Here is a 14,859-nt window from a genome sequence, read left to right on the forward strand (position 1 = left end):
CCTCCTCTCCTGACACAGTCGTAGAAAGCGGAGCAATGATGCGTGTCTTAGTGAAACCTGGTGAATAGTAATGAACCCTGCCTGTGTGTCTATTTGAGGCAAAGCAAAAGGAAGAATGAGAAAGGGTAGGGAAGGGTTTGTGGGGAAGGAGGAGGAGGAGGAGGAGGAAGAGAAGGGGGTGTGGGGAGGGAGACTGTGAGTAAAAAGCAGGGCTTCTCTTTGCGGGACTGATGCAGTACAAGCAGCGCTGAGAAGCACAGTGGTGACTGATAAGAGATGCAGTTGCAATAATCCTTTACTCCCTCTACGTGACCGCCTTCCCTCTGTGTCACACAGCTCATCAGCCATTCTGACCAGGACAATGTGATTATCACATCACTCGTTTAAACCTTCAACAAACTGTATCTTTCCTCTGGGTGTGTTTCTTCTGCTTCATTATACAGTAGCTAATTCTCCCTTTCTGCCCCTCCTCCTCACATAGACAGGGGGAGGAGGGTGTACTGCTAGAGGAAATGGATGGAGGGGGAGAAAGCTCTGAATGAATGTGGCTCAGAGAGGGGCAACAGCACCTGCTGTCTTCATCCCAAATTCACCAGGCAAAACAGCATTCTCCCTCTACTAGTGATGGACTGCTAGGAGGACAAAGAAGGGAGAAAAGAGGCCCAAACAAAGGCTAAGAGACTGTAAAGACACCAGGATCTTGAAGCCATCACTCATTTGGTAATATTGTTTGGTTCTGGGTTTCTGTCTGAAACCTTACACCCAAAACTGTCAACACTGTACGTTCAGGATGACCCAAACAAAGTTGATGCCAGCGTTAGGATGAGCATCAGTCCAGTGGTAAAGAAAAGAAAATTTGAGTTTCTGTATACAACTGAGGTGTGGGTGACTGGAATATTCAGCAACTGGCTGCAAAGATCAACTAGGGTGCCAGGACTGAAAGGAAGGGAACAAACACAATAGACCGCCCCCCCCAACCTCAGCCCATCTTTTATCCTTTTCCATCCAGGACCCATGGGCACTCTGCCAACTTGGAATCTTAAGAACTCATTCAGAGAATGCCAAAGAAAGGGACTTGTTTAAAACCGGGACCCATTCTCTCACAGTTTCTTGTTTTTTCCTTACATTTCCCACGTGAAGAGGGATTTCTAGATTGCTGTTTTCTCTGACATTGCATCTGAAGAGGAATGGGGGGAGAGCAGGGTTTCAAGAATTGGCATTCATGTAACGTTTTCATCAGATTCGTGGTTTGAGAGTATTGTGAGCGAGTGATCTCCTTTCTGAGCCCCCATTCCCCTCTCACACTCTCTCTCTCTCTCTCTCCCAGTTTTTATTCTGCCTTCACTCTCTCTGTCTCCCCACTCTCGCTCCTGCGCTCACATAGTAACTCCTCCCCCCCACTACCCATTGTCTCTCCATACAGTATTAGGCTGAGGGGATGCCATACTCGTTCCGGCGAGGGACGCAGGAGAGGGAGAAGGAGGTAAGAGTCAGATTTATAGCATAAGAATGCATCAGGCACTTACTGCACCTCACTGTTACTCAGAACTGTAACGTGTGCCGGACAAAATAGCTTGTTTGGTTTCATCAAGAATGACAGTGAGGATAAGAAGCTGCTTATTCTAATTCTCTGGGGCTTTCCTGTGTTGTATGCAGTGCTTCATTCAAAGTGTTCTGCTTCCCTTGTCTGCCAGTGGAAGGTGCTTAGGTCTGTTTGTTTTTTTAAATATGCAAGTGAAGTACTGCATAGATAAGAAATCAGGTGCCATCCCTTTCACTTAATCTTCAACATCAGTGTCTAAATGCTAAATTGTGGGATATTAGTCATGTGCTGTATTGTTATATAACTTTGCATCTACAATTGCTTGGAGAAAATGCACACTGCTCTTACTCCTCTATCAAATGAACAGAGGAATGTACTAAAATATATTAAAAATAATCTAAAGCCAATAAAAACATTTGGATACTGACAATTCCCTGAGTTGGCTCCCAGCTGAGAGAGGGACCATGCATGATGCTGAGGGATCAAAGCTAATCCTCCCTGTGGCTAAGATTCACCTTCTTGTCTGGACAGAGTCTGACACAGGGGCTTTACTAATTTATGCTGAAGCATGCATGAGAACAGGCTCGCAGGAGCTCGGTGGCAGTGGGTTTATTTCGGACCTGGGAAAGACTGATTGAGTATACATTTTCCCACAATCAGTAGGTAATGTTCTCTGTCAAAGGTCATGCAACTACCCAGCACATGCAAGGCTAATGAGATCTAAGTTAAGATCTAAGTGATCCAAGATTACTAGACCCAAGATCTAAGTGTGTTAACAGCTCAATGTTTGGCTGGGCCAACAAACTCAAATTCACGCTGACTTTTTTTGTATTTCTATCTCTTTAGAATGCAGTTAGGACATCATGCAAGTACATGAGTGTGGCAAAGCTACGAAAAAAGATGTGACGCTTTCTAACAAAGTGTTTTACTCCCTTGCACTGACAGAACAACTTGAAAACAGGTGCATTAAAAGATGACTAAAAGTGGTTCTCAGTACTGGACAGTTGCAGCCTAGTACAGGAAGCTTTGTGTGCTTGTTCAGAGAGAGAAAAAAAGGAGGCTCAATGGGGCTTTTGTTGTTTGAGTTGGAGACGGCAAAAGCACAAGAAACACTGACTGACAAATACCTGGCCCCTCTGTGCCTCAAATATCTCTGGCTTGCACTTGATACAATGTCAACAAATGCCTCCTCTGTCCTCTAGTAGCCCTTTCCCTCTCTGTCCACAAGGTTTTTCATGTTTTCATAAAGGCTGCTGTTTTCTGAGCAGACATTTGGTTCAGCAGTATTTGGCCTGCATAGCTCGGGTACTGCGTATCGACTCATTGAGGGGTTGAAAGTGGTCCAAAGCACAGTTTAGTGCTTAAAATAGTGGTTAACAGTCTGGTGTTTTAGTCCAGCGTGTGAAAAGGTTATCCCTTTTATTTGACTCCTTTAAGGTTAAAGAGTTGTGGGAGTATGTATGAAATTATAATGAAATCAATCAAGCATATGAGCAGTTTTTCTGTTCAGCAATAATGCTTGACTCATCAGTACGATGGCTTGGATTAAAAGGGGCACGAGAGCTACTGCGTAGAAATGGGAACTTTTTATTAAACGTGGCTAGGCTTTCTGTGCCCAGTGGTGGAATCAAAATCCTCATGTAATGATCTCCTTTGTGCTTGTGGTGCTTACTTAATCTGTTCTGATTCAGAAACAGAAGCCTTTTGATTAACACTGCACCCCTAACCTGCAGACATTGATTTAAAACATGGGGCTGGATATTGCTGTAAGATTCAAGCATCGGGTAAGGGTCAATTTATTTGAGTTTGTGCTGTACAAAAAACAAAAACAATTCCCTCTGTCTAAAGACAGTTTCATTTCACTCCCCCGGGCCTCAGATGAATGTTTCTTTCGTCAATTATTCACGTCAATGTGAGTTTTAAATCCTAAATGCTTTCTGCAGCCTGTGCCTGTTTTTTCCTCTTTTTGTTTTCAAGCTTTCAGCGTTTCTCAACTGCAGCGGTCACTGATTTTGTATTCTTGTCTTCCAACATTAAACCACAACTGTGTCCTATGGCTTTCTATTCCTATGTGAGTTTGTTCTAATATTTCATGTAGGGTTTAAAGCCATCGGATACCCAGTGGCCAGTCACCCGGGCAACTGTGTTTGAAGACTTTTTTACATTATTTTTCAAGACGTCTTTGCTAGAACTTTGTCTAATGCAGCTATTTGTTGCATCTGAAATCTTATTTTATGACAGCAACAAAACTATAGCCAAGCATTTATATTGTTCCTTGCATTAAACTTTTGGAGTTGTGGGGCAAATACAGATATTTTAAACTGGAGCCAGATATTTTCCTGGAGTTGTTTTTTGGGAAATAACTGCCTGGTTTTCATAAAAGTTGTGACTTTGCAGATGGTCTGCTGCGCTTAGCTGTTCTACAGCTTCCAGAAACAGCTTAGAGTTCTCATTACTTAACTACCTGGAAGTTCACTGTGGACGTCACAGGTCCGTGCATTCAGAGATGTTCGATGATTTAAGTTAATGACTGTGGGATATGCTAAAAGTGGAAGTTGAGGATTTTTTTTACTCCTATCCTGCTGATCACTCACGGTTCCTTGTGAGGACAACACAATGTTTACAAACCATTCTCCCGGGAAATGTCACCCGTCTAGTTCTACCACTTTATGAAGTATGACATCATCACTGTCTTACTGAGCTTCACCCACATTAACCCACCAATAACAGCACGTATACACTGATTTAGACTGATTTCATTGGTAATACTTTTTTGTTTTACAATTACTATTTTACAGTCATGACATGATAGCAGCATGTGAATACTAGCATATTATGCAGCTGTAATATATATATATACATATATATATACATATATATATATGTATATATATACATATATATATATATATATTTATATATATATATATATACATATATATATACATATATACATATATATATATATATATATGATTAAAAGTACTTAATCATGAATTAATCATGAATCTCATTAACTGAAAGTGAACTAGGATCCTAATTCTACGGTTATGCTGACCTGTAGCAAGGCTAAACTGCACTAAACTTTATTTATGAATTCCTTATCTGTTTCCACCTTGTTTTTTTGGCTTGACTTTGTACCAGAGTTTTTGAATTATAAAAATGATTATCCATTTTGATGGGAGGCCAGATTAGGATATCATGCAACGAAACTGTATCATCTTGGGTACAGGGTGTGCACCTCAGCCATCTTAGCCCCCACTGCTCTGGCAGTAGAATAGATTTTTCAAAAGGATTCCAAGAGCATTCATGCTTCTGACAGCAATAACTGTGCCTGACTTTGAACTTGAAAGTATCAAATCAGACTTCTTAAATCAAGTCTGAAAGTCTGGGTAAAGCAAAATCAGTGATATACATTTTTAAAGGCATTATACATGTTAAAACATGTGAAAAGGCTGTAAACTGTGTAGTACTGAATTGGGGAGTTTGATTGTTGTTCACCATTTCTTTGTTCAGGATTATTTGGGCAGCCTGAAAATCATGGTTCGGTGATGCATAACCCGTTCCCTATTATTAAGAAACAATGCTACTACTGAAGTAAGCATCAGTTTTGTCTCATTCGCACCAGCCAAAGGAGCAACTGTTAAATGGCACCGTCATGTACACACAGACACACAAAATAGCCATCACTAACGTATCTTTCAGTCTTTCAGAAGTTAATGCTCACTACTGTGGGTGTGCTTTGTGCTACTGTGTTAGCTGCTAACAATAGACTGCTGCCGCGGGGTGGCTTTAATTCTTGGGGTTGAGTGTCCTGGCCTACCACGTGTGTGCGTATTAGACTTAGTGTACTGTATGCTAAGCTAAGCTAAGTCTCTCCGTGCCAGGAGGCACACAAGGCTTGGACATCACTCCTCCACTGGGTTCGGTCCGCAGCTGCACGTCATGCTGTATTCCACGTGTTCCAGCCTGCACCGTATGATGTCCGTTGTTTCTGTAACAGGCTTGTTTTCCGGGAGTAGGTTGTTAGCCTTCTGCCCAACCCCCAAGCTTGGAGGGCCAGTGGTTTTCTGTCAGGGCGTCCTTCCCTTAGACTGCGTTGGTCCACGACACCATACGGTGTAACCCCCCATCCGCAACTCTTGGGGACGTGCCTCATACGCCGTACAGTCCCAGCGCAAGGGTGTACAGTATGTGCTAGTGTAATATCACCTCTTCCTAACTGGACGCAATGCAAACGAGTATATCTTAGATTGTTTCAGTGTTTCGCAAGGAAGATGTCCTAACTTGCTTCATGTGTCGATGAACGGGCTAAGCGATGTGTTGTTTGTGTAAAGAAAAAACTCAGCATGGCTCTTTTCAAAATTTCAAAATCTACATAGAAGCTGCTACACTTTAACTATATATATATTTCTTTATTTACAGACTCAAGGTTTATATAGAAACATAGCTGACAAAAGTGTCTTTCCCGGGTGCCAGGATAGATCAGTTTGTAGACCAGGCACCCATGTAGAGGATTACTCCTCGACGCAGCGGGCCTTGGTTTGACTCGGACCTGCAACCCTTTGTTGCATGTCATTCCCCCTCTCTCATTTCTTCAGCTGTCCCGTTAATGAAGGCCTAAGAATGCCCCCAAAAATAATCTTAAAACAAAAGTGACTTGCAAATGTTAGCTGCTTGTTAGCAGAACAATGGTAAGTTTCAGAGGAGCTTGACGTGAAAAGCAATGCTGACAGGCTTTCTCATGGATTGTTGTTGACTGTAAAAGAGCCGTGTTACCTAAAAGGCTCTGGATTGTAAAAATAAGAGCAAACGTTATGCTATTTGTACCTTCAATCCTTTAATTAGGCCGTTGTGACCCTCTTTGTGACCGTAGCTGAGTGGAAAAGAACAGTAATATGGAAATAAATCTGAAAATGAAACCATCTCATCATTGCGGTGCACAATTGCTCATAGTATATGTGGACACATTTTCATTTTCCATCTGCCAGTGACTCGTTCTTCGGCTCAGAGCCTTTAGCGGACACCCCCCACCCCCCCAGCCCGGTGTCGCAGAGCAGAGGGAGATATGTTAATTATTTTAATACCAAATTTGACATGCTTGACCATTTATTTTAACCAATAAGATTAGGCTGGGTGCTTAAGAACACATTTTCCTGTGGTGTGACAGTCCCAGAACTAACAACTCTTTTCTTATTTTTGCTTTTCCAGGACTTTAATTATCTATGCAAAGCAAATATGAGCATTTCAAACCTCAGGCCACTTTAGGGATTTGAGCATTTTGTAATATGCGTATACCTTGCTTGGTTTTCAAACATACTCTATGATAGTAGATGGATGATAGAAACACACCAAAGTTATGATTATATTCACTGTTACCTACAAAAATACATTGCAGCAAAGGTAATGCATTGCAGCATATAGAGGCATGTTCCCACCACCTGTTGATCACTGCAATAGTGGGAAACCACTGAAAGAAAGCACTGTCACCCTTGTGCATGTGCATCATTGTGAGCAAGCAGAAGATAAACAAAAAAGGGGGACCCACTCATAGGCTGCAGCTCATAATCCTTATGTGATAGCTCCTTGACTCCTAGTTCCTCGGCTGAAACGGAAGTTGTCATCTCCCTCCTGGGTAAAGGCTTAAGAGCTTTGAGATGCAAAGCTCTTATTTCTGCCCCAAGAAGCAAGGAGCGAGCATGGAGGATGGATCACCGAGGAGCTATACAAGGAGAGCATCCTTCCAGGAAGCCGTGCAGCTGAAGGAATGAGCTCAAAAACTCATGAGACGCTTCAGAGGAAAGGACGACTCATCCCTCTACAACACATTTGCTCGTTGCCTCTCTCCTCCCATGATTTCCTCACGTGTCTCCCGTGCCACGTCGCACAAGGGACTAAGAGGCGAGGAAGGGAGGCAAGTGAAGGACTAGAGGCGACAATTTAAGGGTTATGAGATGCAAGCATATAGTAGGAGAGCGCCATAGCGCTATTAGAGGTTAAAAGATTCTAAAGGGAAACTTTTACATACCAAAACATACAAACAGCTGCTGGAAAACAAGTGCAACACTGTGTGTCAATATTAAAATGTGGCCCTGCACAGTTAGATGGAAACACTCATCAAGAAGAAGATGCAAAGTAGAAATTCACGAAGGCCAATTCAATAAAATGATAAAACAGTTGTTTTCTCTCCCCTTTTGGTGGAAAACCAATGTTGTTTTTCTTGCATTACAATGTGTTGATCCAATCTAAAAATGGTACAGTTCATGTTTTTTTACAGCACAGCAGGTGATCAAGTCTGTTCAACTTCAACTCTAATTTCACTGCGTTGCAAACACCTGTTGCCTTGTCCTTCTACATTTGCACGCACAAAGCAGTAAGATAGCAAAGTCTTCTAATTAAATATCTTTTAGCTGATTTGTACGATTTGCAATAACCAAAAACAACACAACTATGTCTCATGGGATCCATTTTGCTTTATTTATTCATAATTCGACTGACATAAAGTGGTATTCAAGGAATACGGTCCTGTGGGGAACATCTTATGCTGTTTAATTAGTTTTAAATGTTCTTTTGTTTTTTCACCTAAAGCAAAACAAGAAGGGACTTTTTTCTCTAAAAACTCCCCCATTATAATTATTATTACTTGTAGTACCTACTGTTTTCTCCTAAAACAGTGACCCAATTCATTCAGCAGGATAACTGAGGGGAAACAGCTCTTTACTTCCAGATGTTAGGGGGTACGGGTTGTTGAGTTTTACTCTACACATGGGTTCAATATTCATGTATTTTGAGAAAACCCCCAGATGTAGGTATACCATAACTCCGTTTTTTTTCATTCTAACCTACCAGGGGATTTTATTCATTTCATACTGATAAGATCCCTGAAAGCACCAGAGGCCTGTACCAAGAAGCAGATTCAGTGAGTTGTAGCTCAACCACTAATTACAGGTTTTTCAGGTAATTAAATTGTTGGAACAGATGCCTGCTCATAGTTGAGGACAAAAACTCTCAATGGCATATAGTGTTTGGCACCCCCTGCTTTACAGAAAATTACCTGAACAAGTGTTTTGTTTACTATCTGTTAACAGATGTTAAGGAAGGATCACTCACCTCTTCTAGCTGCACTAGGCGGATGCACCACTCAAGTAAGAATGCAGCAGCATCGGCAGCAGCAGCAGCAGCAGCAGCATGCAGCAGAGAGACGCCACCAACAGCAAGCAAAGCCCAGGTTAAACCTGGAGGACAAAGGTAGGCCTACACTGGCTGGAGAAATGTACACTGAAAATGAAAGAGTTTGAACTACCTTTCAACTTCCAGGGTTCCCAATAGACTTTTTTACTGAATTAATTTTGACAAAGCCAAGGTGTTAATAATAAAAATTCATTTTAACAAATTACATTGCTGGCTCACTGTCCAATCCATACACTGTCCAACCACTGTCATGACCTGGAGATAGATGTTGTTAAAGTTACATACCCTAACACCTGTGGTGTTCCTACTATGTCTAACATCACTGAAAGCCCTAAGCTATATAAAAGAATCCAGTTTAACTGGACTGGATGAGGAAGTCTTCACTGGGAGACTGGGGTTAAAAACAGCAGGCTTCCATGCTACAATAAACGTTTGCCAACTTTGCCTTTCATAATTCATAATTCATTTTAACATCATTGAATTTAATAAAAATGACGAATCAATTTGAATGCAAACTTTATATGACTTAAAAGCCAGTTAACTACACACAGCGCTTGTCAGTAAAGAAATGCAAAGCTCCGGTTGCTGTCAATCACGAGGTTTGTTGCAGCTGTTCCCAGTTGAGTCAGTGTGATCCCCAGACCACCGCGAGGGGTTCTCCGTGCAGCTCTCGGCTTCGTCTCACTTAAAACACGTCTTTATACAAGTAGAAAGAAGTTGTTTTTTTTGGTGACATGTCGCGGTTTGTGGAGGCCCCTGCTCAGCTCTCTAAATCTCGACTGAAGTCCGATTTAGTCGCCCACAATGTTGCGCTGCCACCTGCCAGGAGCAAAAAGGAGGTGTATGTGGGGTTGTACTTACAACACATCGATCAGAGAAACGCGGGGGATTTTTCTAGCGACGAGGAGGATCAAGGACAAGATGTGGCAGTGAGTTGATTAAACTCTTGGTGTTTTACACCCGAATATTGTTAGAATTGACTTTTGCAGCGACTCTCTGCAGGGGCGGAGCTGCTGGGGCTGCGGCCCTCAGTGCTTCCCCGGATCTTCTAACTTTAAATGACTTGGACTCTGTTCCATTTCCCCTCAGTCTCTCTGACTGGCCCGGAAAACCAGTGGAGCAGAAGTTTAATTACTGGGGAACACTGCCATTTATTCTGGGAACTCTACTCCAGCCTAGTAGGCTATAAGAAAAAACTAGTAGGCGCCAAACTCCTATCCTACTTATGTCATGTTCTGCCTAACCTAAACTGTATCATCAGACGGGGTTTGCTTCTTGTTGGCGGGAGTGAATAGTTAGTCAACATTAGTTGTGTTCTGGTTTTAACCCTCATGTTGTCCTCGGGTCAAATGGACCCGTTTTCCTATGTGAATGTTCTTTTTAATTACCCCAAATAACATGATTGATTCCATACAACGCTGTTTGACAAGTCCAAATCTCTACTTTCATTCATTTTGGAGTGTCTTATTCAATTTTATAGCATTTGAAAAGTGGTTTTGAAATAGTATTGATTAATAGTATACATATTCCAGTCTGTTATTATCCTTAAACATGGCGTTACATTCCTTTAATTTTAGTCCAAATAATTCCTAACTTCTGCTTTTCTAACTCAAACATTAGGTAAAATTTCCTATAAATGAGGTTTACTGACCATAAATTCCCAAAATAGAAAACTAAAGTTAATAAGTTAGTGTTATTTATTGTTAAAATCTTTTTTAAAAAGTGACAAATATTGGAAATAATGAGTCAAAAGTGTTGAAAATTGTACAAAAACGTAATAAAAAGTTACAAACATTGTTAAAAAGCAAATGTGTTCATTTTCAATTTTGACGGGAAGGCAACACAAGGGTTAAAATGATGGAGACATGTTACCAGACAGGATGTATAGGCTCTTAAAGACGTTTTTTCCCTCAGCAGCTGTTTTCCCAAATGATATTTAGGCATTCTATTATTGTAAGTCCCTTAATAAGAATAGTGGATATTTGATGTCCTTGACCGCCGAGCCACCAGCTGTATGGTTGGTAAAGATTTACATGAGGCGTTTCAGTAGTAGGCTTCTGCCATTCCATCGTGCTCGCCACACCTGTCACAGTCATTCATGTGGGCCAAGATGAGAAGCAGCTCTTGAAGTCTGGAAGTTGTCTCTGAGCTTTGTAATGGAGTAGAAAGACTGTCTGTTTGGGCAGATTGTTTATTCTATTAAGAGACAGCCTCTGCTTTAAAATCAGCAGTACTGTAGAGTTTCCCATTTAGAAAGTGCTGCAAGACATGCACTTGAGTCCCAATGCTGATGTTCAGAGCTGAAATAATGAGTCAATTAAATTAGTTTTAATTAGTCAAGAAAATTAATTGGCAACTAGTTTAATTAAATGTTTTAAGTCATTTTTTCAGCAACATTTCACAGACCAAACTATTAACAGATTTAAATATTAAAACAATTGGCAGATTGACCAATAGGGACAATTATAGTAATGCAGCCAGCCTGACTGGTAGTTGCGGATTTGCAAATGTTATGAGGAGCTACAAGATAACAATAAACCTATCATAGTTTTCTGCCAGTTGATTTTTGATAACAAGCCAGTATAACTAAATAAATAAATAATCTTTTGTAGTTTTTCAGAATAGGTAAATGTTATTTGAGCCAAAGATTTATACAGTACCATAATTAGATGGATTTGATAAGATTTGTGAGCTGCAGCCTCAGCAGTTTTTTGTAATGCTCTAAATCACACAACTGGAAACTGCTGGCATTCAAGCTGCAGCTGTTGTCGTGTCTTGAACAGCATTCACTAAATTCAGCAAATTTTCTTTTGTAAGGACAAGGAGGAGTACACAGAGATGCCCGACCCGAGTGGTTTGACTGATGATGACCTCAAGGCCGCGCTGCTCGAGCACGGGTTTAAAGCTGGGCCCATAGTCGGTGAGGTTGCACTCAACGCTGTCTTGAAATTGGTTTTCATTGTAGCCATCAAAATGCACATTTGTGTTTTAATCAGTGTGTTAACACCTAATATTTACATTTCATCATATAGGTCCGTCCCTTTCTCAAAAAACAAATTGTATTGTTTGTCTGTGCTAGAGACCACCAGAGCCTTGTATGAGAAGAAGCTAAGGAAACTGCTCCAGTCCAATGGACATGGCTGTGTGAATGGAGTAGAGAAAGGTGTATTATACTCTGACAATGAAGAAGGGGAGGAACATGGGTCAGATGAACAAGAGGAGGACAAAGAGCTTGGTATGACCAGAAATGTTGATTTTTTTTTGTTTTGTTTTGTTGTTACGGTTGGCATCAGATAATCATATGCTTTGTATTTTCTGTGACTTGCACAGGTACCGAAGAAGAAAAAGAAGAGACCGTAAAAGACCAGGCACAACAAGGGAGTAGCCAGCAGGTGAGAAAGCTGTACAAGGTTCTTGCCATCTTAGTTAAATGATTTAGGGTTGCTATGTTAATGAATGGTACCGCTTGAATTGTCTGAAATTTAGGACCTTGTACTTACTGTATACTTTTGCTGGTTAATAGATGATTTTGTGTTTTTTCTTATCCTCTGCTGTGTTGAAATAATACTTCCCTACAGGGCCACTTACTGGTTCAACTGTAAACTTGTGTTGTAACCTAACTCAAAGTGTTCACTCTCTAGAAGAAGCACTTCCGTGTTAAATATTTGTGCATTTAGTTTTTTTAAATTTTGTTACTTTTCATAAGTAGAGTTGTGTTTTCAGAATGGTGGTTTTGTTTACCCGCAGTGCTTTTTACTCTCATCAAGGCTGGTAAATACTACAGATATTCATATCTTTTCCACAGAATTCTATCAAACTGAATGCTCAGGAGACACTGATGTTTTTTTGTTTTTTTTCTCCATTTGATTGGGTTTGTCGTTTGTAGCTTGCTCATGCTTCCAGAAACGGTGAACCTAGTTTCAAGTGGAATTCAGGGAATGCGGTACAATCATCGGGGCGAAGTCAGTCTCGCTGCTCACAGGTTTCAGTAGGAATTAGTAGAGCATCCTCTGTGGATCAGCACTCGGGATTAGGATCAGGGGTAGGCAGGTTTTATTTCACTTCATCTGTGGATTTAAGATTCTCTGCATTCCTTGCTTGAACTATATTGTGTGTCCTTCTCAAGTCACCAGTGGGGTACTTTCCTGTTGCTTTACAATGATGGGCATGGCATCTCACTGGTGCGTAGATTGTGTGATGAATAATACATGTTTGTGTTGTTGTTGTTGTTGTTGTTAATATGATAATACTAATCCTTGCAGTTTCCCCCTGGATCCCAATCAGTTATGCCCAATGCTGAATCATCAATGTCCTCTCAGGCCTTCAGCATCACTCACATGGTTGAGGAGGAAAGTTAATATTAGAGGTTTTTAAATCCACATTCCTCATCTTAAAAAGTGACCTTTTTTATGTTTTTGGTTGTGAGTAATCGTCGCTGCAGTGCTTGCTCAGTCATGTACATTGTCACCCTAAAACAACAGATGGAAAGTCGGAGATCACTCTCTACTAGCTCAGACACGGAGAGAGAGTTGAATGGGAGCAATATGCAGAAACATTGGTCGCGGTCCAACAGGGTCAGTAGTGCTCACATGGTTCAGTCCCCCTTTAAGCCTGAATGTTGGTGGTGGTTAAAGTTGTAGGAGAAGGTCACTGGAGGAAATTAAGACAGCAGAAATGTTTATCTTTTACATCTCCTTTCCTTAGCTGGACATGCCAATTGTGGACAGTATGAAGAACGAGTCCCTGTACTACACTCCCAAGGCATCCCCTTACAAAAGGAACATGAAGGCACATACAGTACATCATACATTTTTTGTTTTGTTAAACCATATCACTTGACGGGGGTGTGAGCATTGTCTACTATAACGTACTTTGTCTGTGTAACTCCTTTCATATGTCAGTGTTACAATGTGTAACCCAAGCTAGAAAATAAAACGCACTAAATTTACCAGTGGCTTTTACAATCACCCTTTTCTTTCCCTTCTGCCTGACTTGCTGGGCCTCTGTCTCCTTTGGACTCTGCTGTCCGGAAAATATGTATCTTTTTCTCTGGTCCACTTTGAGAGTAATTTCTGCTTTCTTTTCTAGCTTACTCAGGAGCCTGTTAAGGATACCATTAAGAACATGTTTCCAAACACTGACGCCAAGACCCCAGGGATCTAGTAAGTGTGAACACCAACACTATTACGGTGTAATAATTAGAAACTTTTCACGGCTTTCTAAATTGTTGAATGGGAATAGGATTTATCTGAACTAAAAGAAATGTAGAAGAATGGTGATTGACACATGGACAACTTGCATAGTGGCACACACCGACACAAGGTAGGAGTTTTGTAATTGTGTTCTCAACACAAATACTGTCATATTTCAGCGCTACTCGTCGGAGACCTATCAAGGGCGCAGCAGGGAGACCTGTCCAGTATGCATACCCAGTCACTCCCGTCAGTCCCACCACCCTGGAAAAACGAGAGGTGGAGCGCCGCCTTGTGCCCATTCAGATACAGATTTTGGTCTTTCTTATTGTGACATGCCTTCTGTACTTCATTTATGTCTGTGTTGAGGACAACTCATTCAGTTCAACTGTTGCCTTACTGGAAAGTCTTTACCAAGAGGCAGACAGTCAGGATGGGCTTTTGCTTCAGGCTGAGACACAGGACGTGCCAGCTCTCTCTGGACAGGATTAACTGTGTTTTTTAATCCTCTACATTGACTTACATGTGAGGGTTTATTTTTTTTTTTTTTTTTTTTATTTTTTTTTTTTTGGGTGATGTAAACCATAAGGACCTTGTATTGGGATATCTTCAGGGGACCCATATTGCTTTATGAATGACTGTCTATGTGTCTGTGCTAACCATAAAGTCTAGTTTTACAGTTATGTTTTTCTAATGGATATGTTACCAGAGTGCTCTCATTAGTGTAGTTGAAACAATTGCTAAAACATGGAATGTTGAGACTTTAGATTTTCCCAAATGTATTACAAATAATTCTATAAATCTTATGTACTTACCCACGTTGTGTAATTTCATGGTTGCTTTTCAGTAAATCTGTGTTACTGTACGTGTAGCCTGTGTATTTTTAAACATTTGAATTTTCAATAAAGAATGTTTTGCTTCATAATTTTTTGT

The 14,859-nt window shown here is 40.9% G+C and overlaps 1 protein-coding gene across 6 annotated transcripts; it reads left to right on the top strand.

Annotated features, from left to right (window-relative positions):
* The first annotated feature begins 1,236 nt into the window (after nucleotides 1–1,236).
* lemd1 (LEM domain containing 1) lies at nucleotides 1,237–14,850 on the top strand. 6 transcript variants are annotated; one of them, XM_034878022.1, is made up of 12 exons: nucleotides 1,237–1,483; nucleotides 8,632–8,791; nucleotides 11,552–11,654; nucleotides 11,814–11,969; nucleotides 12,065–12,123; nucleotides 12,440–12,505; nucleotides 12,621–12,776; nucleotides 12,997–13,083; nucleotides 13,216–13,308; nucleotides 13,439–13,522; nucleotides 13,823–13,896; nucleotides 14,106–14,850. In XM_034878022.1, exons 3-12 carry the CDS (start codon nucleotides 11,573–11,575, stop codon nucleotides 14,416–14,418), a joined length of 1,170 nt encoding a protein of 389 aa, XP_034733913.1. In that variant the 5' UTR covers nucleotides 1,237–1,483; nucleotides 8,632–8,791; nucleotides 11,552–11,572; the 3' UTR covers nucleotides 14,419–14,850. The 6 variants fall into 6 exon arrangements, with proteins under 6 accessions (XP_034733913.1, XP_034733912.1, XP_034733911.1 ...); XM_034878021.1 differs by lacking the exons at nucleotides 1,237–1,483; nucleotides 8,632–8,791 and adding an exon at nucleotides 9,211–9,663 and having other exon boundaries at nucleotides 14,106–14,440; nucleotides 14,485–14,850; XM_034878020.1 differs by lacking the exons at nucleotides 1,237–1,483; nucleotides 8,632–8,791 and adding an exon at nucleotides 9,212–9,663.
* Nucleotides 14,851–14,859: the final 9 nt, after the last annotated feature.

The sequence above is a fragment of the Etheostoma cragini genome, chromosome 7, assembly GCF_013103735.1.
Source record: "Etheostoma cragini isolate CJK2018 chromosome 7, CSU_Ecrag_1.0, whole genome shotgun sequence".
NCBI classification, from domain to species: Eukaryota; Metazoa; Chordata; class Actinopteri; order Perciformes; family Percidae; genus Etheostoma; species Etheostoma cragini.